The 24,581-nt window shown below is 43.8% G+C and overlaps 1 protein-coding gene across 1 annotated transcript in view; it reads left to right on the top strand.

Moving 5' to 3' along the window:
- Nucleotides 1-20,843, top strand: part of ACSL5 (acyl-CoA synthetase long chain family member 5) — a 49,693-nt gene extending 28,850 nt beyond the window's left edge. The window contains exons 3-22 of the mRNA XM_074999179.1: nt 1,154-1,341; nt 2,414-2,522; nt 3,510-3,574; nt 3,668-3,769; nt 4,194-4,293; nt 5,657-5,835; nt 9,149-9,181; nt 9,591-9,642; nt 10,291-10,364; nt 11,376-11,453; nt 12,164-12,298; nt 12,801-12,935; nt 13,750-13,845; nt 15,017-15,089; nt 16,693-16,781; nt 16,875-16,991; nt 17,809-17,952; nt 19,142-19,243; nt 19,925-19,996; nt 20,244-20,843. Of these exons, the coding sequence (XP_074855280.1) occupies nt 1,186-1,341; nt 2,414-2,522; nt 3,510-3,574; nt 3,668-3,769; nt 4,194-4,293; nt 5,657-5,835; nt 9,149-9,181; nt 9,591-9,642; nt 10,291-10,364; nt 11,376-11,453; nt 12,164-12,298; nt 12,801-12,935; nt 13,750-13,845; nt 15,017-15,089; nt 16,693-16,781; nt 16,875-16,991; nt 17,809-17,952; nt 19,142-19,243; nt 19,925-19,996; nt 20,244-20,384 (2,052 nt within the window). The 5' untranslated portion in view covers nt 1,154-1,185 and the 3' untranslated portion in view covers nt 20,385-20,843. The remainder of the gene's footprint in view (nt 1-1,153; nt 1,342-2,413; nt 2,523-3,509; nt 3,575-3,667; nt 3,770-4,193; nt 4,294-5,656; nt 5,836-9,148; nt 9,182-9,590; nt 9,643-10,290; nt 10,365-11,375; nt 11,454-12,163; nt 12,299-12,800; nt 12,936-13,749; nt 13,846-15,016; nt 15,090-16,692; nt 16,782-16,874; nt 16,992-17,808; nt 17,953-19,141; nt 19,244-19,924; nt 19,997-20,243) is intronic.
- Nucleotides 20,844-24,581: the final 3,738 nt, after the last annotated feature.

The raw sequence follows: 24,581 nt of genomic DNA, 5'->3' as shown, positions 1-24,581 counted from the left end.
CATAAAATTTATTTCCAGCTACCAGGCCTGGTTGTCAGTGTTCTGGGATGTTTAGCTGTAGTTTACCCCTAAATGTTTGAGCTCAGTAAGCAGTGCAAGTGTTGTGCTAGACACTATTGACCTCTCAAGGTCCAGCAAACTCCTTTTGTCCAGCTTCAGTCAGGTCCTGAGGGTACAGGAAGAGAGGGCCAACCTGCATAAAATGGCACTGGTGGGTACAAACACTGTCTTGGAAGTATGGCATAAGGAAACAATGGAACTATTAATCTGCATGGTAGGCAAAGGGATGCTCAGATCATAGCTCAGCTGAACTATGAATACAGTAGTGGCTTCAGTTTCAAAGCCCCTCTGTCTTACTTTATTATTCATTAATCTCAAATAGTCCATGTAGAATCTGACATAGAAAAGTGGGAGAAGGGGGTTTATCTTATTGAGTTTAGGGTGCCATGGGGACATAGCCCTAGTGTGATAAGAGCTGAATCAAGAACTGGAATTCAACTTACTCCCTCACCCTTACCCCAGGACCATTCTTCATATCTCAAACTAATACACATTATTTTAATTTGCCTGTGAAAACTATTGAGACCTAATACATCAGATGCAATTCCTAATCTCTCTTCCGATGGTGAGTACATAGCAACCAGTGTCAAAGGAAGAAACATCCTTGATGCCGTTCCCTTTTATTCTTGACTCCAGCAGTAAATATCTGAGGATATACTGAGCTCCTATTGACAAGGACCTTCTGGCCCTTGTTCCATCTGGAGCCTTTACTAGCTGGCCAGAATATCCTGCATGACTGTTTTTGGTACAAGATCTAGCTAAACTTCATGGTTTCTATTCCATGCCATCTTAAGACTTCCATTTTCAATTATGGGAATTGCCCAATCCTAACTAAAAATCCTCTTAGTTCCTGAGAGAGGACTCAATTGGTAGTCATAGCGGCTGGTGTAGGCTTACTAGATAGATGACTTGATATCAGTGGACCTAGAAAATTGAATAAGTATGATGATTACATGCTAGAGGAGGATGTCTTCCTTTTCATACTAGGCATTAAGACCTAGCAAAACAAAGTGCATCTTATTTCATTCTTTAATCATAGTAACCAGAACAAAGCTTGTGAATGACTCTGCTAAGCACTTGTTTCTCTGCTCAGGTCCACTGCACTGGTGGTGCTAATCCAGCACCATGATTTGGGTACTTCATTTCTTGTTTTCACCGCTCCCAACACCAGCATTAATTGGCCTTATTACTCTTGGCGTGATGATTTTCTTCTGGGTGATAACCAGACCAAAGGCCATTGCACCTCCTATTGACTTGAACAAGCAGTCAATAGGAATCCAGGTAAGGCTTAATTATTACTAACTTCCAGTGGGATCTAGGTGCTACTTCTTACACTGTGTGAAAGTGGGTTTTAATGAACTTGTATTCCTTTTTTAAACCCCAGTAAGAAAACAAGGGTGACTTAAGGGAATTTTTGTCCTCCAATATGAGATCTGGCTTGATGCCTAAATGTTCCTCATAGAAACCCTCGAGGAAAAAACAGTTTGCTACCACTTCAATATGCATTTGTTTGGAGGCTCACCCCCCAGTAACTGTCAAAATAAGCAATATCTAGATTGCTTGAGTAGTACCAGCAGCAATTACTCCAACTGACAGCTTGTCAGAGGTATTTCAAAGTGAAACTAAAATAAGGCCAACAAATTCAGAATTTACCTTCCTTTATAGTTAGATGACCAGTGTGTTTATGCAGCTAGTAAAGTAAGCTCACCTGAACCTAGCATGGCTTTCTAGTGTTAAACTCCAGTGGATGGATTCAGCCTAGAAACATAACAGGGCATCCAGTTACATGCCTAACCCATAGGCATCTGCTTATTGATTACTGCTACTGGTTACTTGGAAGAGAAGCCCTGCAAGTAAATAAGGAATGGTTGGCCCAGCCTCTGTCTTATCCCAGAGGTAGCAGGGATAGTTTCCTCCACTGCCACTCGGCATTAAAAGGCTGAGGCCACACACAGGCTGGTTCAGCTTCTATTCCCACCCTTCCCCTCCTGCTCTGCCTTAAAAGCTGCACACCTGAATTTTTAAATACAGAGCATCAGGAGAGGGGAGGAAGAACTTGATCCCCACAGCAGGGACAGAAGCTCAGCTATCCTGGGCACCAGCTCTGTCCCTAAAAGTTAGAAGGGGTGGAGGGGGGCAGTGGCAAAGCAGCTGGGGGTGGGCTGGAGCTGTAACAGAGTAAGGGACAGATTACTCACGCCAGAGGACAAGAGGCAGAAGTCCCCAGAAGAAATTTAGACTCCTGGTTGACTTCAGGCTTGTATGTCAAAGCTCCCTCTCAGGAGGGAGGCGGAAATAGCCTGTCACACATCTGACCTTAAGTCACTGACTTAGAAACATGTGCTCACCCTAGGGAGGTGCCAGAAGAAGTACTTTCTTGCCAGGAAACAAGCTGCTTGCTTATTACTATGAGGATGCCAAAACTATGTATGAGGCCTTCCAAAGAGGACTCCATGTGTCTGGTGAGTGGGATCATATTCTTGAAGTTTAAGTGTTTCACGGTTGGCCTACCCAAGTAAATGCCATTATTGCAGCTACACAGAACTAAATGACATCCTGTCAAGCTTTGCCTAGGTCTAGCTACGCTATCCTCTTCTGGACCTTCTCTGGGAGAGGTTTCTAACTGTATTGATGGAATTCAAACTGGGGAGGCTGAGGCTAAGCCTCAGCCTCTAATGAGAGCAAGACTTAGCTTTAAGACCTAAAGCACCAGAGACACAGCCTGGGATAGCAGTGCATTAAATAAGAGTAATCAGTAGCCTTCCAGGTAGAAATCTGAAGCTGTCTGATCTAATTAGTATGAGCGTTTGGAGGGAGTAGGGAGGATAGCAATACTGTTAGGATGCTTTTCAGTCTCCTGCCAATGCGAGACTGCTTTCAGTAGACTGCACAAAAGACTTTATCTGGCCTAATGCCACAATTCAAAGCAATGAAGTCTTCCATCACTTCTGAGAATTATGGTAGTCAAAGAATCCAGTGTTTTACCTGCAGAGTCTAAAAGCTTGACTAGCAGGAGGTGTCTGTACATCCTGGACACTTGGTCATTACTCAAAAGACCTACAATTCTAGGGTCACTGCAGCCTGTGACAGCTCAGGAAAATAATTCTTTCCTACCATTGTATTCTCCCAAGGCTCTATTAATGCTGGACTAGCCTAATGCACCAGATAAACAGTCTAAAAATATTCCTGAACTAAATTCTGGAGGAAGAAATTCAACTTGTCCGAACCATGCATCTGGTGAAGTGGGTCTTTGCCCACAAAAGCTTATGTTCCAAAAAGTTAGTCTGTAAGGTGCCACAGGGCTACTTGTTTTGGCAGATAGAGATATCTAGCTGAGGTCTTTTGTAAGACTGATCCAATAATACACTTGGCATCTTTCACTGAAATGAAATAGAAGTTTTAATAGAGAGCTTGTGTAAAGTTTCATAACAAACTTTCTCCATTATTAGAAAATGGACCATGTCTGGGATACAGAAAACCAAAACAGCCATATCAGTGGTTGACTTACAAACAGGTTAGTTTGGCTTGCTTTACATACAATCCAAAGACTGGATTATCACATTGGAGACTGCTACAGTGATGAGTCAAAACTACTCTGTTCTGACAGGTGTTAGACAGAGCTGAATATCTGGGATCAGGGCTCTTGCTCAAAGGATGTAGACCATCGCCAGATCAATTTATTGGCATCTTTGCTCAAAATAGACCAGAGGTAAGTGATAAACAGAACCCTAGCTATAGGCAATGACCCAGCACTCATGAGTCTGTTTGAATTTTCCAAAAGAAGGATTGGATTGACAATTTGAGAACAGTTACTTGGGGTCAATCAGATCTCCTACTGGGCTCAGGCTTTCTTTTCTAATCCACTCTTTGTAGTCAGCTTTTCCGTAGCCAGGTGGCTTCTGGCTTACCTAGCAGAGCTGCTTAGGACTAACCATGAAGATCTGAGTTCTGGTTGCCATAACATGCAGTCCTCCTGCTCAAAGCCTCACTAGATGTATGTGTGAAGGTCCCCTCTATGGGCTACTAAACTTGCTCTGGTGAAAGTACTCTAAATACCTTAAATCTCTGGGTATCAAACTTAAGGTGTTGCTTCTCTAACATTGCTGTTTCTTGTTGCTTCCTGTCTTGTGCAGTGGATCATTTCGGAATATGCCTGCTACACTTACTCAATGGTTGCTGTTCCACTCTATGACACTCTGGGGCCAGAAGCAATTGCATTTATTGTTAACAGAGGTAAAAACCTTATGTACTCCCCACAGTAATTCTCCCCTCTTTTTCTCAGTCCTTACAATCATCTGCTTCAGGTTTCATGGCTGTCAGTCTAATGGTTCTGAGAAACCTCGAGCTAACCAATCTAGACCTTCTCTTCTCGCTCTGCAACTCCAGCCATAAATGCTCAGCACCTAGTACAAAGTTAGCTAGAGACCTTCTCAAATATTTGCCCAGTATATTTACATTGCCTGAGGAATAGGCCTTCCACCACTTCTTTCCTTTGAAGTTTTGTACTAAGATTTGGTGACTGTCCATTGGATTCTAAGGACTGAGTCTGATAGAAGAAATGACTCAATTCTCCCATAATCTCTAATGACAGACCACCTACAAAACTAATTCTGATTAGAAGAAGAAACTAATATTCTTGCCTCCAAACTGAGGATACTGGAAAAATGAAGGCCCAGTTCTGCCAGCCCTTAAGTGTAGGCACTTCAACTGAGTTTCCCTGAAGTCTTAATGAATATGAATTTGAATATAAAATTGTCATTATGATTAAGGTGAAAGTTTGTGAAAAGACAATACACTCGTCAGTTTTAAACCTTCTCTTAATGACTTCCTTGTCTGAACTTTCTCAGTTCAAATGAATCGAATCCAGGTTTTGCCAAACAATCAACTTGTAAAATCACTACAAGCCAAGCTGACACTAGCAACAAGGTCTGGCTCTTGGGACAACAGAGCAGTAACTTAATTTAGATTCATTTGAGTCTGAACATGTCAACTTGTTAAAGTGCTCCACTGTCTTACCACAAGATGCAATTACAAAAACCAGATATAAAAGGCTTTGGGAAATGCAGAATGAGGCCAATACCCCTTGATGACTGGTTAAAATGTCAACTTGCTATCCTGTTAGCTGATGGGCTTTAAAACTTAAGTCCAAGGCTGACATTTTAAAAACCTCAATTGGCCATTTTGAGTGACCCTGAAAATCTCACTGTCTCAGCTGAAAAGAGAAGTGGTTCTTAGTACTTGGTATACAACCTAAAATGTACAATACCTCTTTAAGGGCTGACATGGAAATTCTAAGTCCAAATCAGCCTTCATGTGCCTCCCCCATGACTATATAGCATGGCCCAAATTTTGTAACAATAGTAACTGAATGCAAAAATGCAAATAATTTCAACTGCTGGCTTTCACTGCAACCTTTCAAACAAAAATTTGAGATGCTGAAAGACTTTATATGTATGAAGGCCAGAAACAGGATTTTACTTGCCTGCCAATCAATTAAGATTGATTTATGCATCAGACTGTAGTTCCAACTCCTGCTGAAGCTGTAGGATCACGCTTCTAAAATGTGGGCTCTTCTTCTTCCCCCCGCCCCCAATAGCTGATATCTCCATTGTGATCTGCGACAAACCTGAAAAGGCACTGATTCTGCTTGAAAACCACAAGCAAGGGACAATCCCAGGTCTGAAGACCATCATTCTGATGGATCTCTTTGATGATGAACTCAAGGATAGAGGTACTCAAGAAGGAGTTGAAATTCTGTCACTTCAGGAAGCTGAGGTATGTGAACTTGGCACTAAAGGCCTATTTGACTAATCGGATAGAACTACTTTGCTCCTTGGGGGCTTTTCTGAAGCCAGATTCAAACTTACTACTTTGAGAGCTTCAAACTGAATGCTCAGTGGCATGAACTAGTAATGTGGTAACTAGCACTAAGCACAATGCTGACTCTAGGCACGTTCATAACACTAAATGGCACTTCTATAGTTTTACACCCTTTGTTGCTCACTCATTAACAGCAATTCAGGAGCTGCAACACAGTGGTGTATATCCTAAGGGAACTTTGTTAATAGAGACAATATCTAATGTGTTCAAGCTGTCCTACTGACTTGGTATTCAGATGTCTAGCTTTCACTAAACAGCAACACTGGGGTCAATTTGTGGCCCCTAAAATGACTCTTGAATAAAACTCAGTTCAAACTGCTCCACTTAAGAGTTTGACTGAACAGAATTTTTGCAGCTCTTGGGCAATTGCCAGGTCAAGCACAATTTCATTTCCCTCCTGCTCTCTAGATGCTAACTGGAAGTGCTTTCTGCAGAGCTAGCTCTGCAGAAGGCCTTAAGAATGAGGCTCCACAGCTATAACTTGAATGTAAAACTTGCCGAGGTTGGGCCTGACAGAAGCTGGCAGATTGGCTCAGCTTCTGGATGAGAATCATAATCTTGGAGAGAGCCATTCTTAACAATCCATCTAGCCCTGTAGCCTGCCTTCCAACAGGGGTCCATTCCCTCTGAAGCATCTGGCAGAAAGGGAACAGGGCAACTTTCAAATAAACATCACTGCTAGATGCTTAGAATGGACTGAACATGCATGTTCCCTCTCCCATCCCTGGATGGAATAAATCTGTTCACCACTACTAGAAGTAAATGCTGCTGCCTGTCGGATCTCTAATCAGCCACACAAGCGCACAGCTCACAGGGAATACTGGCGATATCCCAGACTGCCTTGGATAATAACCATTGAAAGACCTATCCTCTGAGCATATCTAATCTTGGTACCCATTTACACTCCTGGCCTTCACAGCATCCCCTGGCCACAAAGCTGCATTTTGAAGTGTTAGGCTTTTTTTTTTTTAAACCCCAAACATCATGGGATGACTGCCCCTCTTTTTGTTCAGGGGTAAATAACACAACACATCCACATTGGTGGGGCCTTTAGACATCTGTCCTCTTTGCCTCCTTTAAGAACATAAGAATGGCCATACTGGGTCAGACCAAAGGTCCATCCAGCCCAGCATCCCATCTGCTGACAGTGGCCAATGCCAGGTGCCCCAGAGAAGGAGAACAGAAGACAATGATCAAGTGATTTATCTCCTGCCATCCATCTCTTGCCCTTGTTCTGAAGGCTAGGGGCACCATACTTTATCCCTGGCTAATAGCCATTTATGGACCTAACCTGCAAAAATTTATCAAGCTCTTTTTTTAAACCCTAATAGAGTCCTGGCCTTCACAGCCTCCTCAGGCAAGGAGTTCCACAGGTTGACTGTGCGCTGTGTGAAGAAAAATTTCCTTTTATTAGTTTTGAACCTACTACCCATCAATTTCATTTGGTGTCCCCTAGTTCTTGTATTATGGGAAAAGGTAAATTAATTTTTCTATATTCACTTTCTCCACACCATTCATGATTTTATATACCTCTATCATATCACCCCTCAATCGCCTCTTTTCCAAACTGAAAAGTCCCAGTCTCTCTAGCCTCTCCCCATATGGGACCCGTTCCAAGCCCCTAATCATCTTAGTCGCCCTTTTCTGAACCTTTTCTAATGCCAATATATCTTTTTTGAGGTGAGGAGACCACATCTGCACGCAGTACTCGAGATGTGGGCGTACCATAGTCTTATATAGGGGAAGTATGATATCTTTTGTCTTATTATCGATCCCTTTTTAATAATTCCTAACATCCTATTTGCCTTACTAACTGCCGCTGCACACTGCGTGGATGTCTTCAGAGAACTATCCACTATAACTCCAAGATCCCTTTCCTGATCTGTCGTAGCTAAATTTGACCCCATCATGTAGTACATGTAATTTGGGTTATTTTTTCCAACATGCATTACCTTACACTTACCCACATTAAATTTCATTTGCCATTTTGCTGCCCAATCACTCAGTTTGCTGAGGTCTTTTTGTAGTTCTTCACAATCCCTTTTGCTTTTGACTGTCCTGAACAACTTGGTGTCGTCTGCAAACTTGGCCACCTCACTGCTTACCTCATTTTCTAGATCATTGATGAACAAGCTGAACAGGATCGGTCCCAGGACTGACCCCTGGGGAACACCACTAGTTACCCTCCTCCATTGTGAAAATTTACCATTTATTCCCACCCTTTGTTTTCTGTCTTTTAACCAATTCCCGATCCATGAAAGGATCTTTCCTCCTATCCCATGACCACCTAATTTACATAAAAGCCTTTGGTGTGGGACTGTGTCAAAGGCTTTCTGGAAATCTAGGTATATTATGTCCACTGGGTGCCCCTTGTCCGTGTGTTTATTAACCCCTTCAAAGAATTCTAATAGATTAGACACAACTTCCCTCTGCAGAAACCATGCTGACTTTTGCCCAACAATTCGTGCTCTTCTATGTGCCTTGCAATTTTATTCTTTACTAGTGTTTCTACTAATTTGCCTGGTACTGATGTTAAACTTATTGGTCTATAATTGCCAGGGTCTCCTCTAGAGCCTTTTTTAAATATTGGTGTTGTTGGCCGTCTTCCAGTCATTTGGTACCAAAGTGGATTTCACTTTTTATTTACAAGCTCAACTTTTCCTATCTCCAATTTTTTCCTCCTGTGGAAGCTGTTTTGTACCTTACCTTTTGCACTTCCAATTCTAATGTCTTCCCCTCCTCATGCCATACTGCACAAGAATCTCACTTGCTGCTCACAGTCAGGATGTACAGTAGAGTCCATGTGTCCCTTCCCTTTTCTAATGGTTCTGCACACTATTGGTATGCATGGTTACTCTTTTTTCCTGTTGTGCATTATGCAGATGTCTCCAGAAAAACCACAATATCCCTTAACCATCTTGGAAACTGATACTTTGACACAGTTTTCTGTGTCTAGTTGGAATTTTCTGCTAGTCACTTAATAGAATTTTATCTGCCATGCTCACTCAGTTTGGTGGGCTCAGTTACACTTTACTAGTGAGTGGTTTTTTAAGGGCTGTGCAGGGAAAGCCTAATGCCTGTCAGGATGTGGTCGTCTTGATGCATGCTGGCTAAAAGAATCCCATGCCCCATCTGGCTGGCTTATTGCTATCTGACATTGCATTTACTTTCTGATATTACAATAGCTGTATCTTTTTTCTCAACACAGGAGCTGGGCAGGAACAACTTAAGAGAGCCTGTTGTAAGTTACTGAAACTAATGTCTTTGAAAGCACTGCAAACACATGCCTCCAAAGAGGCCTCTCTCGTGTGTGTGTGTGTGTGTGTGTGTTTAAAAAAAAAAAAAAAAAAAAAAAAGCAGCCAGCAATGACCATGGGTGCTGCAGTACCCCCTGCCTGGAAGCAATTTCCATTCTGTGCAGCATTTAGTTTGCTTCAGTGTTCCCAGCACCTCTGGTAATGACTTCCTCCTATCCAAAACCTTCTAAAATCTAACTGAACACAAGCAGGGTTTATGCTTGAAGAGAAATGTTAAGGGTTGGCTACTGGCTCCTTATTATAATGTCTGATTACATTCCAGGTAATGGGTGGGGTGGGGGAACTCTTAAATATAAAGTAGACTAACACTGCTTTTTCATGTCACTTTCTCAGCCTCCCAAACCTGAGGACCTTGGCATTGTCTGTTTCACAAGTGGCACAACAGGCAAGTAACAAGTAGCTCAGACACAGGCCACAAGATGTGTGGGGGTTTATCTAAACTTTCTTGCATCAGGTGGGATAAAAGTGGTGCTGAGGAGAGACCCTAGAAGAATCTCTATTGCAAAGGCCTCCTTTGTGATTAGTACTGGTAATCAAATGAGAAACAATGCCCCCCCCCCCCCCCCACCACCATTGCCTCCATCCTATAGTGACCTAACTTCAGGAGGCTTCACTCTTATAGTTCTAACATAGCTTTATGAAACCACTGTAGGAGGACAGCAGATGTGAGCCAAAATTTTGTCACACCCATGCAACCCTCTGGAAGTGAACAGGGTTTCACTAGTCTAAAAATCTGGCCCTTCATCTCTGGTATGTATCCCTTTAAACTTAAAGCTATGCCTAGTCGGGGACAGTACCAGACTGCACCTTAAAATGCAGCTGACAGAATCCTGAGCATACTTGCATTAGCTGTAACCTTCATGTAGTGACTGTCTGAGACCAATGCAGAAATGGGAGTCGAGTCAATACCAAGAACAAAGAATCTTTGAAGGCTTGGAAATGCTCAGTCACTTGTACCAAATGTCAACTGTAAATTCCCTGGGTTCCTAGCAATTCTGGCTGACATTAGTTTCCTTCCCATGACCTCTGGTAGGTAACCCAAAAGGAGCCATGCTGACACATGAAAATGTTGTTGCAAATGCATCTGCATTCCTTAAAAGTACTGAGGTAAGATGCTGCTTACACATTTTGGGGTTAAACTTGGTGCTTCCCTCTCTGCAGGGCCAGACTGGAAGTGCCTATAACATAGGACATCCTGTCTAAGCCAACCAGCTCCACAAAATGATTCAAGTTCTCCTGAGTTGCCATGGTCAGCTTAGCATGTCTGCTGTAGACTGGACCAAGACAACTAACCCCACTCCTGTCCAAAGCCAGAACATGAATGCATCCTTCTCAGGACTGAGATGCAATTCCTGGGAATGAATCTGAGCTGAAACACACCATCTGAAATGCCTAAATTCTGGCGGTTCAGATCTGAATCGGAACATCTCAGCCTCTTTAGGGCTGGCGTGAGGCTTCTTGTATGGACAAGTCCCTAGAAGAACACAAACTACACATCTCCCCAGATGCCACTATGTCAAAAATCCCTTAATTGGCTCCAAAACCAGGCTGGGAAATGTGTATAGGCTGCTGGAACTGCAGAGGGCAGAGTAGTGGCCAGCTTCAGTGATGCCTAAAGCAGGGGTTGGGGGGGGGGGGGGTGTGTGTGTGTGTGTGTGTGTGTGTGTCAGGGGGAAATGGACACGAAATGCCACAAGCAGGGTATGGGAGCACAGCACCAGCAGCTGCTGGATCTCGGGTGCCTCCATATCATGGCAGAGTGACGACATTGCTGTCTTATGTATGTGGTATTACATATGACACAAGATGGCTTGTATATGAACATAACCAAAACTTCCATCTGTTTGGTTAACATTAGACTGATTGGGGGAGGGCTGTTAATTTCAGGGATGAAAAGTGGAGTCCAGCATTAGCTTGTTCACCCTGCTCTAAAAGATCACTCTAATATTGCATTTCCCTCCTCCAGTCCCAAGGTTCTGATTCCCCCCATGTCCAACAGGAGTTGGAGGGAGCAGATCTTAAATTACCTGTCTCAATATAGCACTCACATAGATGTGTGTTGAATTGTTAGGCTGTGGCATGACTGTCTCCTGTCTCAATGCTATTGTTTCCCTGTAGACTACATTTGATTGTAAGACATCGGACATCTCAATATCCTATCTTCCTTTGGCTCACATGTTTGAGAGAGTAGTACAGGTAAGAGTAAACCAAGCCCTTAAGGAAATACCATACTGTGTTCCACGTGGTAACTGGAGGAAGTAACACTTGGATAAGTAGCAGAGGTAGCCATGTTAGTCTGTATCTCTTTGAGAACAAGTATTAGTCCTGTGGGACCTTTCATAGATTAACGGGTATTTTGGAGCATGAGATTTCATGGGCCAAAGCAGGTCTTTACCCACAAAAGCTTATGCTCCAAAATATCTTGGCCTGTAAGGGGCCACAGGACCCCTACCATTTGGATAGCTGTTCTGTTCATGCAGCCAGTAGTCCTCTAAATCTCAGGGACACTGAATCCTAATACACTCACTGCTAAATGCTTTGCATTTGGTGGTGGTAGTGGTAACAGTCATCTCAAATCTCTATCACAATTTAGTTTCTTCTCTAAGATGATATCCCAGACTGTAGTGAACTACTAGTCACAAAGCTGAATGTCCTTTGGTAAGCCAATAAGAGTAACTTGTCTATCCATAAAATGGAGATGTGTTGAAGACTAAATGTCTCCATCCTAGGCTCCTTAATGGAATTCAAGTAAAAGATGACTAATTCTCCTCCAGGGAGGCAGCATGCTACAGATGATAAACTGACTTGCATAGCCCTAAACTTGTGAGCTGTTTTGGGACTTCATGAGGGGCTGGGAATCCTGATGACAAGCAAGGAGGGCCATGCTATGTGTGTTTACTCTCTAGATCATAATGTACTCCAGTGGTGCAAGAGTGGGTTTCTTCCAAGGAGATATTAGACTACTAACAGATGACATGAAGACCTTAAGGCCAACTATGTTTCCAGTAGTACCAAGACTGCTCAACAGGATCTATGACAAGGTACTCAAGCCTGCTACTTCCCTAGATGAATGTACATGAAGTAAGGGGAGGGGGTAGGGCCAGGACTTAAATTTGCATCAAACCATTGCAAGTTTGCAGAACGTGGGGGAGGGGGCTTACTGGAAATCTGGCTGTAAATTTAAATGTTCTGAGTAACGAGGAGTGGGGTCATGATTCTACTTCCCGGATGCTGCAGAGGCAGCCCATGAAAATCCAGTCAAATGTGGCTGACTGCTACACATGTCAGCTCTTTAAAAATAAAAACAAACTCTGTTGGCAGTCTCTGCAAAGGAACCCGTGGCTATCTGGGAGGCAGTTCTTTAAGATACCACTGACATGAGTAGGTAGGAAACATGGTGGTTCTAAATGGATGAAGGTGGGACCGGAGGCTAAATCGAATGCACCAATTTCTTTTCAAAATCTTTGCATCACAAAGAGAACCAAGAAGCAGCATCCTAGTGCAACTATGAATCGACTCATTAAACAGAACTTTCATCTGCAGATACAAAGTGCTGCACAGAACCCATTGAAACAGGCTCTGCTAAACTTTGCTGTAGCCAGAAAACTGGCTGATGTGAAGCAGGGCATTCTCCGAAATGACAGCATCTGGGACAAACTGACCTTCAAAAAGGTCCAGGTATGTCTTAACACACAATCTAAGGAACCAAACACTCATAGTAAGAACTCCCAGGCAAAGACTAGTGAGCTGGTGGAGATAAGTAGAGACTAGAATGGTATGCCAATAAAGGCTCCCTGTGCTGTGCCTTTTTTTAGATGAAGGATATTCACCGTGGCTGCCCAGAGCTGAGTTAGACTTGAAAGCTGCAAGTACTAACCCTGATCACTGGCTATCCATGTAAAATGGATAAGTGACAAGCATTCTACCTCCATTTGGTCAGTTTGGATATTACATGTAGCTACTTCAGTAGCACAAATCTTGACACTCTGAAAAGCAGCCTGAGCCTTGCCAATTAGAGGGTAGAAGCAAAGGGTTGATCTGTGACTGCTAAGCTACACACAGCTGCCTTGGTAGTAATTCCAAAAAACCAATGCCAGGTGGGACAGAATAGTTAATCTCTGTTCTTGGTCTGAGAACCAATGGTGCTAGTATGATTGCCTGATATCCCCACAGGAATGTCATAGGTATCTTGTGATGCCCCTTCAGTGAGGGGCATATAGGACTTAATCCTCCATCAGCAGTGTTCAGTTCTGTTCAAGGAGTCTGCTGCCACTAGCAGGTTTGTATGCCTTGGAAAATGACTGCCACAAGCAGAGAGCAAATCTCCTCTTAAGAAGGGCAGGAAGAAATCACAGAAGGGGGCATACTTTGAATCAAGTCTTAAGTCCCATACACACCTTTTCAGCTGGGATACTGTTAAACATATGGATGAGTCACAAACCTTTACTCTGATAAATTAGATTCTGCTTTGACTATTACTAATCTCTTGCAGGAGACCATGGGTGGGCAGGTTCGTATAGTGGTAACAGCAGCTGCTCCCGTATCTCCCTCTGTCCTGACACTTCTCAGAGGAGCATTGGGATGCCAGGTAAGCTATACCTCCACCACAAGGTGGCAAACTCTTCTCATACAAATGTCTCAGGCTCAGTGTGAGCACTTGTTTGCTCTCTAAAATGTGATACTGGCCCATACTGAGCACTGGGGATTGTTTTTTGTCAGCTATCCACTTCTCCATATGCAGCTAAGATAAATGCAATAGCATTCCACATGGCAGAAAACAGCCTTGCACTGAACGCCCTCATTCTAGAACAGACTCCCACCCCTGTCTGTCATTGATTCTTGATCTTGCACAGCCTTCTTCCCTCTTCACATAGCTGGATCCAGCATCATAAAAACTTTGCTGCATAGTGTGAGGGTTTCCCTCTTTAATGAGGTTGCTTGCAAGGCTGACATTGTACCAGGCACTTCATGTAACTAAAGATGAAGCTGAACTCCCTTCCATGAAAAACGTAGTCCATTTAGAAAGCAAAGGTGGAAGGAAACAGCCAAGCAGATGAATTTCAATCTTCTAGTTCCACAGGCCTAATAAGGCTTGTTGGTTTTCCTTGTGTATGTATTCACCCTGGTAAACTAAGCTTGCAAGCCCCAAGCTTAGCATCAGTGTAGTTAGGGGGTGGGGTGGGGGGGGGCAGGGGAGTGCAGTTTGTGCACTATACTGCTTAGAGTGATTAGTAGAAAACTAAAAGTCGTCATACAGGTGAGCACAATGCAGCACCAAGAGCTTTCTAGCAATTTGCCCTGCTTTTGAACTTACATAATGCATCCTGTGACAGGAATGCACCAGTAGGCCTGTACAGGGGCTGTGGGTGACTCGGGGAACTAAGAAAGCATCTGACGTCTTTAGTAAGCCAAACAGGTTAGAATTTTTTTGGTCCCTTGCTGATAAAGCATTCCCATGTGTGCAATGGAGTATGGAGGCCTATGCTAGGAATTCTGCCTTCCTGGGAAGGGCTCAACCCTCAGTAGTAAAATTCTGACTACATCAGAACAGCAGCCAATTGGACCTCAATTCTACAGTAGCCATACACAAGATTTTTCTATCTGCTTCTGTTACATACAAATTCTGGATGTCAGGCATGGCAAAATAACTCATGTGAAGCGCATTTTGATGCCCAATAGATGGGCACCACTTCACTAACCAAACAGTAGTGACAGCACAAGGACTCCAACACTAAAAATACTTGTTCCATCCTATCCAGATTTTTGAAGCCTATGGTCAGACAGAATGCTCAGCAGGCTGCACCTTCACAGTGGCTGGAGACTGGACAACAGGTATGGTTGCAATCTAAAATCTCCCTGAAGCTGTCAAAGATGCATGGCAGCTTGAACTCCTGGTGGAGGGGAGGGGAAAATACACTCAGCAACTGGGTTTAGTCTGAAAGCATGACAGCAATGGATGTTGGGCATTTAAATTTTCCTAGGAGCCTTGAAGATCACCTTGGTGAAGACTCAACTTAAATGCACTTTCAGCTTGTTGCTGCCCTGAAGTGTGCTTATAAGTGAATCTTATGTCTCAGTTAACCTGGCTTTGCCCCTTCTGAGTAACGTTTTACTAGCCTGATTAGTATCCAAGCACGTTACAAACAACTCACTGACCAGGTAGCTTAACAGTACAGTTCTGTTGGGTGGGAGAAACATTCTTTGGCCATAAGACTCTAAAGGACCAAAATGAACATGCAAGTTTCTTTGATTATACTTAATCCAAAAATATATTCATATTGCTTCTGAAACTTAATCTACTCATTTGTAGGGAGGCACTGCTACACTTTGTTTCTCCAGGTCTATTTTGCATCTTAGACTTCTTAAAATCACAATTGCTCATGGTAACTCAAGCTTCAATACCACCAACCAATTTCAATATTACTCCAGCTTGGATACTGTAATCACTATATGAATTCAAACTACTAGGCTCAGTTCAGCAGTACACAGTAGTCAAGCCTTTGGATCAGATAAAACTTTAAATACAACTGGAAATTGTAGAGATGGGGAAACTTGGGCACAAATTAACCAAGCAACTAATAAACTGCCAGGACATGGAGGGAGCAAACTAGCTTACGCAGGGATGTCATAGGATTTTAAATGTTCAGTAGTAAGGACCTAGGACTTGAGGATTCCATCTAATTGAGGAGTGCCTACACTTAAAAGCCTGACAGCAAAAAGGTTTAACTTCTAATCTCGGGATCTGAGTTGGTTCCACTGCTGAAGGAAAAATATTCCTAATCAAACCACAGTTAACTTTTATGTATAGCACTGTTTCTCTCAACCTTTTTTACAAAGTACCCCCATACCTACAATTTTCAGACAGTTTTAAAAAAACAAACAAAAAAAAAACAACTTTGTGGTCAGCTAAAATTGAGCAACTGAGTTAATGTACCCTCTGGAAGAGCTCATAGTATCTCAACCTGGGGTACATATATAACTGGTAGAAGCACCTGTAATGCTGACAGACCCAGGTTGCTGGCCCCAAGGATCGAACCTGAGAGCATAGGGTCTAAAGCCCTGTATTCTACCACATGAGCTAAAGGCCAGCTGGCCCTCAGCTGAGGCTGTGGAGCAGACACTTCACTCACCCCAGATGAAGTCTCGGTGCCTCTGGGTACTACACACCAAAGAAATCTAGTTTTTTATTCCCCACCAAAAAACCATCAAAGGCTTAAATTCTAGCCTATCCAAGTAAAGTAGGAACTGAGTCTCAGGGATCTAGATGGTGCTTAGTACTGCCATGAGGGCATGGGACTAGATTTGATTACCTCTCAAGGTCCCTTCCAATTCAAGTATTCTCTAGTTCTATACTGGGGTGAAGTGGGGGGGGGGGGGGGGTGGAAGGAGAGTCAGCTGCAGATCCCACTAAGATCTGCCTAAATGTCTCCTGCAGGTCACGTTGGAGCCCCTCTACCTTGCAATATTGTAAAACTAGAAGATGTGGAGGACATGAACTACTTCTCTTCCAATAATGAAGGAGAGGTAGGCAAGCCTGTCTCTGGAGTGATGCTGTGAGGCTTGGTGCAATGTTACAGTGGAAGCATGTGATACATACTCCTGTTTTGTATGCAATAGGTCTGCATCAAAGGAACAAATGTCTTCAAGGGTTACTTGAAGGATCCAGAAAAAACAGCAGAAGCTCTTGATAAGGATGGCTGGCTTCACACAGGAGACATTGGGAAATGGATGCCAGTAAGTGTTGCTGGTTTAATGCATGCTATAGGAGGACTGTTTCCTCAGACAGCTGAAGAATCTTTGAGGGGATGAACACCAAAGTTACAAATACAAAATATTGGACTATGTTCAAGGTAGCATCAAACTAGTATCTTCCCAAACTGTTAATGACCCTGAACATCCATAATTTGGCTATGAAAGCCAGAATGTTCAGTAAATCTAGGCATTTTTGTACTAGTACAAAGATCTCCAATCCAGAGATAAAACTGGTGTCTGAGTAAGGCCATCTGAGGACCCACTATGACTGGCATAATACAGTTAATGCTAGTAACAGTTAAAGTGGCTGAGACAAAGGGGAGTGCCCAAAACCAATTAGCTCAGTCAAGGAGGCTTCAAATAACTGAACTGGCACACTATTGCTTTCACTATAATCTGGTGAAGAGCTTAAGGATATTAATAGCTTAATGGGTATGCCTCATCTGGTTATGGCTAACTAGAGCAGGCTGGAGCAGCCTCCCCAGCCACCCCTCCTGCCTCACCAATTAAAACAGGATTGGACATCCCCTGTCCATAATGGAGGGAGGGGTGCTGCCTAATCCATCTGAGGCTTGAACTAGGGGCTTTAGAGTGATCACAACTCCATAGAAAAGCTGAGGTCCTAAACCTTTAGGAGGAGGCAGATGCTGTGGGAGAGTTCCCCTCCCCCCGCCCCTTTTTTTTTTTTTTTACAGTAGGTTTAATTTGTTGCATGGAGTCCTTTTTTCTCAGCACTTGGAAACAGGCATTAATTCAGGGGAAGGAGGAGTGACTCTTGTTTCCTAACATGTTACTGTAGAATGGCACGCTGAAGATCATTGACCGAAAGAAGAACATCTTTAAGCTAGCACAAGGAGAGTACATTGCGCCAGAGAAGATAGAAAACATCTATGTCCAAAGTGCTCCTGTAGCTCAAGTGTTTGTGCATGGGAACAGCTTAAAGGTAAATGGCTTTATTCCCTAATTAGGAAACAAGTGCTCACACATGAAGAGCTAGGCCTCCTGAAGCAGTACTGAGTACCTCCAGACCCCATGATTGAAGCTTGTACATAGGAGCAGTCTCCCCTTAAGTACCTCTGGGTCCAGTTCATGGTCTGAGATCAAAGTAAATCTGGGGAGCCCTTTAAGATCTGCCTGCTAACTAGACTGTCTCTCTTGCTAGCCTTCCCATTAGGCACAATCTTCTCTGTGGAGTTTGGAAGGATGGTGCCTAGTCTCCTGAAGTAGGTTAGGAGTGAGCACCCACTTGTGTATAGTTCAGTCAGAAGGGAGGGTTGTGATCGGAACTTGCCAAAGTAATAACACTGCATTTGACAATCCCTTGTGTATCAATGGGAGCAACTAGACCAATGCTGAAATCTTTCTTAACCAATGGGAGACCTCCAAACTCTTAAATGGTGGCCAGAGCATAGTTGATGGATGTAAAGACAGGCTGGAAAGCCATCAACTAGACCTGATGTTTCTGGCTTGCTCCTAAGCAAAAGACTGCTTCAAATGGTAAGCAGTCCAGTGTTTAAACTTTCTTTCCAAGTGACCCAGATAACTGTGCTATAGACTTACACCTTAGATGACCTGGATGGCTCCTCGTGGCTCTAGTCTCACCACATTACAACCACAATTTCCTACATTTGCCTCTGCAATAGGGCCATGACTAATCTGAGTTACTGGAGTTCCCAAACCTTGACCTAAAGACATCAAGTTAGTCCACCACTTTTAGTCTGGTTCAGAGCAACTTGTGACTGCTTCATGGGCAGGGTTGCCTTCCTCTGCATTCATTCTCCACCAGGATATCGCCCAATATGATGGGGTGAGAGGGCAGTCCTTCCTGGCTGATAGCAAACCCAGTGAGTAGTTATGACCTGTACATACCAGCAACACTTCTAGCTGGACACAGTTATAGGCTTTTTCTTTTAGTAATAAGTATTAAATAGTCAGCATCTTACCCAGGTGCACACTCTAATCTATGATGCATGTCCTCCCAAAAAGAGGAATTTGTCTATACTGGTGGTGGACACAGTGAGGAAACCTATAGTTTTTGCAAGGGCTCTTTAGGTTGAAATCCTAAGTGTGACCCCTGTACTGACTCCAGCAGTGGCATGCCTAACAGTATTAAACTTTGTACCTCTTTACAGTCCTACCTAGTGGGCATAGTGGTTCCTGACCCTGATGTACTTCCACACTTTGCAGCAAAACATGGAATTAAAGGTTCACATGAAGAAATTTGCAAAAATTCAGTAAGTGGCTTATTTAAGATGGCATCTTACAGGTGCAGTAAGGCTTGTGCTGCAGAGAACAGTTTCTCCAGGACTAATACAGATCTAGGTTATTGCTTTCTCTGGGGTGGGGCGGGGTGTAGCTTCCATCTGTAATATTAGATTGGTCCTCTAGTCACCAGGCCCTGGAGCAAGCACTTGGCTGAGAGGTAGTGAGGGCTAAAGTTAGCTCTCATTGACATAGTGGAATGTCTTCTGTTCTGGCAAATGATTCTATTCTCTATATAGAAATGTTGCCAGGCACCCCTGTGGGGATGGACAGATGTGGGGGCAGAAGGGGCAGTGGACTAGGCCTTTCAAGAAGTCCAGAGTGCCAGCCACTACCACCATGGCTATGTTGGCAGCAGGCACAGCTGAAGCTCCAGGCCTTCTTGGAGTCCTGCACCACTCTGCAGCTGCAGGGGGTATTGGTGTCATAGGCCTGGCAGCACTAAGAGTGACTCCTTGGTTCCTGCCCCAGGGCCTGTGGTGGCTCAGTCCCACTGGATGTGGCTACTGTTCAGAGTTTTGAACACAGCACTGAGAAGTAAGGATCAAAACCCTCACAGGATAAATACCCCTGTGGAGGATTTAGAAAGAGGGTAGCTTTAAACTTCTGCTCCTGTGTTGCATTATGTATGTCTTCAACTGGGTCTATTACAGGTATTGAAAAAAGCTATGTTAGAAGACCTGGTCAAAGTAGGAAGAGAAGCTGGCCTTAAGTCCTTTGAACAAGTGAGTATTAAGAATTACAAACGAATACTGGGTTTCTGTAACATGTTGGCACAGACAAACAGTGGCTGCTAAAGACCTGGGACATATGCATTGTTATAGGTTGTACTATTCCTGAACATGGCACTTCCATCTTGATAGGTTCTTTAGTACCATGGTCATGGGCCACTTGGTTGCTAATCTCACATTTGGATGTGATTACCAAGAGTAAAATTGTATGCTAAGCATGTAACTGTCTTTCTACACTCAGGTTAAAGACATCTACATTCATCCAGAGATGTTCACTATTGAAAATGGACTCCTGACCCCAACACTGAAGGTGAAGAGAGCAGAACTCTCTCAGTACTTTAAGACCCAACTTGAAGCCCTCTATGCAAATATGCAGGAATAAGGTGGTCTATCCAAATGTGTTTAGACTTGTGTGTAATAACAGAGTACTTGAAGACACTAGTTCAGAGAATAAGACTAAATGGAGGGGCTAGAAGAACCTTCACAGGAAAATGACACCTTTAACACTTGTCAGTTGGCGTGGACTTTGTCACTGATCTTAAGATGTGTTCCAGTGTTCTCTCTCTCTCTCTCAACTCTGGCCTAGGCAAAAGATTCCCAGAAACTTACTTTCCAGCTGAAGCCCACTGTCTAAAATGGTGCTTATGGAAGAAATGGGCAGATAAACAAAAAGGGTGCAAGTTAGTACAAAGCTCACTGTCCATATAGTCCACTTCATGGTGAAATTGTCATTGGCTGGAAGACTGACTGCATTTGCCATGCTTCCAGCATGGTCTTAAGCCTGAAACCACTATGTGCATCAGCTGCCTTCTGGTAACTATGTCAAGTAATAAATTTTTAATTGCACATTCAAAAATCTTGTAGGAATTTTCTGCACAAAGGTGTGTCCTGGGCAAAGTTCTGTCACCTCTACCCTAGTGGTAAAATAACTATACAGAATGTTTTGTTAGGCAGAGATCTTGGCTCATATTATAGTTGACCTACAGGCTTTCTGTACACATGCCACTGGGCTACAGAGCAAGTGTGGGAGAAAAGTGTGACATGAGTAAGTCTCAAGTGAAGCTACTTGTTCTTTATGGACTAGTCAGTCCAATGTTACTGCTGGAGATTCAAAAAAAACTAAACTTCAGGGAGGGATAGGTCCATTGATGCCTGTTGGGCAGGGAGGGTGTCCCTAACCTTTCATACATTTGACCTTTTGGCAAATAGCAAAATGGAATGAACAGACCACATAGTGAAGTGCCTGGCATTCTCCACTGAGAGGACAGGATAAGGAGAATAGGTTATTTTGTCCATTTTGGGGGTGGGAGGGTAGCCTTCAATTGAATTGAAGGTGCAGGGTCTGGGATGGAGGTTGGGTGAGGAAGGGAGCTTGACAGGGAATTTGGGGTGCAGGAGGGTGTGCCCTTTAGGAGGGTGTGTGGGCTATGGAGGAGATTTAGGATGGGGGGGTAGTGGTGCAGGATGTGGGAGGGAGGAATGAGCTGGGACAGAGCAGTTAAGTAGAAGGTAGGGTGCTGGATCAGGCCAGGAGGCACTTTCCTAGGCAGCTCCTAGCCAGCAGCCCAGAAGGGGCCCTCTGTACCACTGCACACCACTCAGAGCAGTCGGCTGAGGGGCCATGTATGACTGAGCCAAGCTGGGGGGGAAAGGGGAGAAAAGCTTTATGCATTGGATCTCAACCCAGCACCATTTCTTGGCTCCTGTTCGTTGCCAGCTAAGGGAACCTGTGAGATCAGTGCTGGGGGCCAGGGTTGCACACAAATCTCTTCCTTTTCTCACCAACCCAAGCAGCACTCAGAAGCACATGGTCCCCAGAGCTAGACACTGTGAACCACATGCAGGTGATGAGACAGTCTGGCAAAGGCTCCTGCTGGCACCCAGGGTGGATCTGGCCTGTGGATGGTACTTTGCCTGCATGGGCTGATGAAAACCATTGGTCTGATGCAGTGACTTGTGTGTGGTGTGGCATGAGACAATCACTCTAAGATGTTTCCTCCAAGCAGCATCAGGTGAAAGGTGTGGGGTTTTGTCAAACTTTCTTCCATTATCACTAATGGGAAGTAACATACAGCTGATTAAAGAAGGCCAGGGTGATAGGGGAAGGCAAGTAAGGAGTTCATTAAAATCGAATAATGTAGAGGTCTAGAATCTCATCCCACCCCAGAAAGCAAAAGCTTTCTAAAATTAGAATAATCAGGAACCATGCCAGTCTTCCTCTGAAGAGGAAACTTCACTAGTAAATGGGACTGAGCTGAGGCTTGGGTCAAAGGAGTTACCCAGCACTTCAAGATTGTGCTTTTTTTTTTATAGGAGTTGTTAGGCTTTCAGATATTCATCAACCTGAACAGCAGGTGCGGTTTTTAAAAGTGCAATGGTAGTGGTAGGAGCTATTTTAAAAAGAGTCCTTAAAGAGTTGCCTCGGAGCAGACAGCTGTAGCCTCTTGCTTTATTACATGGAGTAGATTAGTGTGTTGAGTTTTCCTGTTTGCTTCAACAGCTGTCTGAACAAACATCTACTTAAATGTTGGAAACTTGTTTTCCAACAAGGCTTCCTCCTGTAAGCCTTGCAAGCATAAGTATGCAAGAGGGCTAGAGTGCAGACTAAAGCCACTTGAGGAAGCAGTATTGAGCCATAGCAGGCTCTCAATCTGCCTGAGCCCTGCTGTATTTCCACCTTGGGAGCTACCTGTGACAAGCACCTGATCTGGGCCAGGGCATGCATCTTGCACTCCAGCCCTGAGCCTACATCTCAAGAATCTGCATCTCAACTCCCAAAGTTTGCACTTCCTACCCCTTCTCCTCCCAAACCCAGCAACCCTGTAAAAAATGAGTGAGGGTAGGGGAAGGCAAATGATGGAGAAGTGGAGGTGGCAGGGCCCCAGGGAAAGAAAACTGTAGCTACTTGGTTCCCCCTGTATTTAAAGGGTGATCCTGGACAAAAGGTTGGAGCCCCCTGTTGTAAACAGGGCCACACCAGCACCAACTCTCAGATGTAGCCAACTATCAGGTGGAATGCTTAGTAACTGAAGCCATCCTATGTATTGGACTTCCCTGGTCCAGCATTGTCAGCAACTGCCCCAGACAACTCCTGGAATTATCACTCTGCTTGGGAAAGAAACATCTGAACTGGCTTTTATATTCAAATCTGGCATATTAACACATGGTTTAAATTATGATGGGAACTTTCTGAGTCACTATAGGGGCTTGTCTGCATACTTGGCTCAATCTAATTCTTGACCTTCCCCCCCGCCTCCACTCTGATTTTGCTCACCTTGATTATCTTTTTCTGATTTTTGTCCTTGCTTACTGTGTTTTATTCTCTGTGCCTCAAAGAGTGACTCTGTTCTGGTCTGGCTATGGTCTGAAGAAGTGGGTCTGTCCCACAAAAGCTCACCTAATAAACCATTTTGCTAGTCTTTAAAGTGCTACTTGACTGCCTTTTGTTTTGCTGGAGAAATCAGTGTGCTATGGCCATGAGTGTTGCTGGACTAGGCTACAAGGACACAAGTGGCTGGCATCCACTGCTGACAAGGGAAGGGGGAGCCCTGGACTGCTATTAACCACCTTTGGTCTGGCAAATTCCCTAGTTTGGGACCTGTCAAGTCCAAAGGCTGCAAGGCCAGCAAAGAGTTCAACCTGCACCACTTACCTTGTGTCCGTTTAATTTTTTGGGCTGGTGAGGGGAGTTGAAGGGAGAGAAGAAATACAAATCAGAGATTACCAGACAGCCAGTAGAACTAGTTCTACCACATGGTCAGCAGAAATTGAAATGCCAACTAGTTCCACTGGCAGAAAACCTAGTAGCCTGAATGGGCTGGTAGGGCTTAGTCCTTCGTTACTACCACTCAGCTGCCTTGACCCTGCACAGGGGAAAGGCATTGACCCATTAGTGAAAGGGGAGAGCAATTGTATTAAAAACTTTCTCCTGAAACAGGGAAAGCTCATTCTATAAAGAAAAGCAAACTAAACTTATTCTTTCTCTGAATAGTAAGAGAGAGAGCTATGTTAGTCTATAATCTATCAAAACAAGAAGGCAGTCCAGTAGCACTTTAAGGACAAAGAATTTGAGGGTTTAGTTTAAACTGGCCCCACTAAAAGCTCCTGGTTGATCTTTTCAGGTCTAAATCTCAGGGCTTATGCTGTTTTAAGCTTATGGGAAGGGCAGGGTTAACTCACATGTGGGATTCTTCAAATCTGTTTGACAAACTCTACCAAAACAAATGCACTCAGCCACTGGGTACTCTGCAAGAACTCTGAGGGGAGCTTAGTACACTGCAGGATGTTGCTGTCATCTTAAAACAAGCTTTGTCTAAATGAAGAAAAACAAACCTTGTTCCTACTCACCATAAAGTCAGCCCCACCCTCCAGTATTTGAGTTAAGTTACTCTAAGCTTAGGTAACAAGTCAGAACATTGTCCTGACTTTTTAGGAGCAGGTCAATTGCATAGAACGTGTACTCCAGCACCCATTTGTAGGTAACATTTAATTTCCTTCAAGTAAAGGAATTCATATGGGAAGACCAAGAATGCTTTTGGAAGTCTCATAAGGATTTATATGATCTTCAGTAGATGGGTAT

Source organism: Carettochelys insculpta, chromosome 7 (assembly GCF_033958435.1).
Source record: "Carettochelys insculpta isolate YL-2023 chromosome 7, ASM3395843v1, whole genome shotgun sequence".
NCBI lineage: Eukaryota > Metazoa > Chordata > Testudines > Carettochelyidae > Carettochelys > Carettochelys insculpta.
The sequence above is the reverse complement of the archived record's forward strand: the minus strand, read 5'-3'. Positions and strand labels throughout refer to the sequence as shown.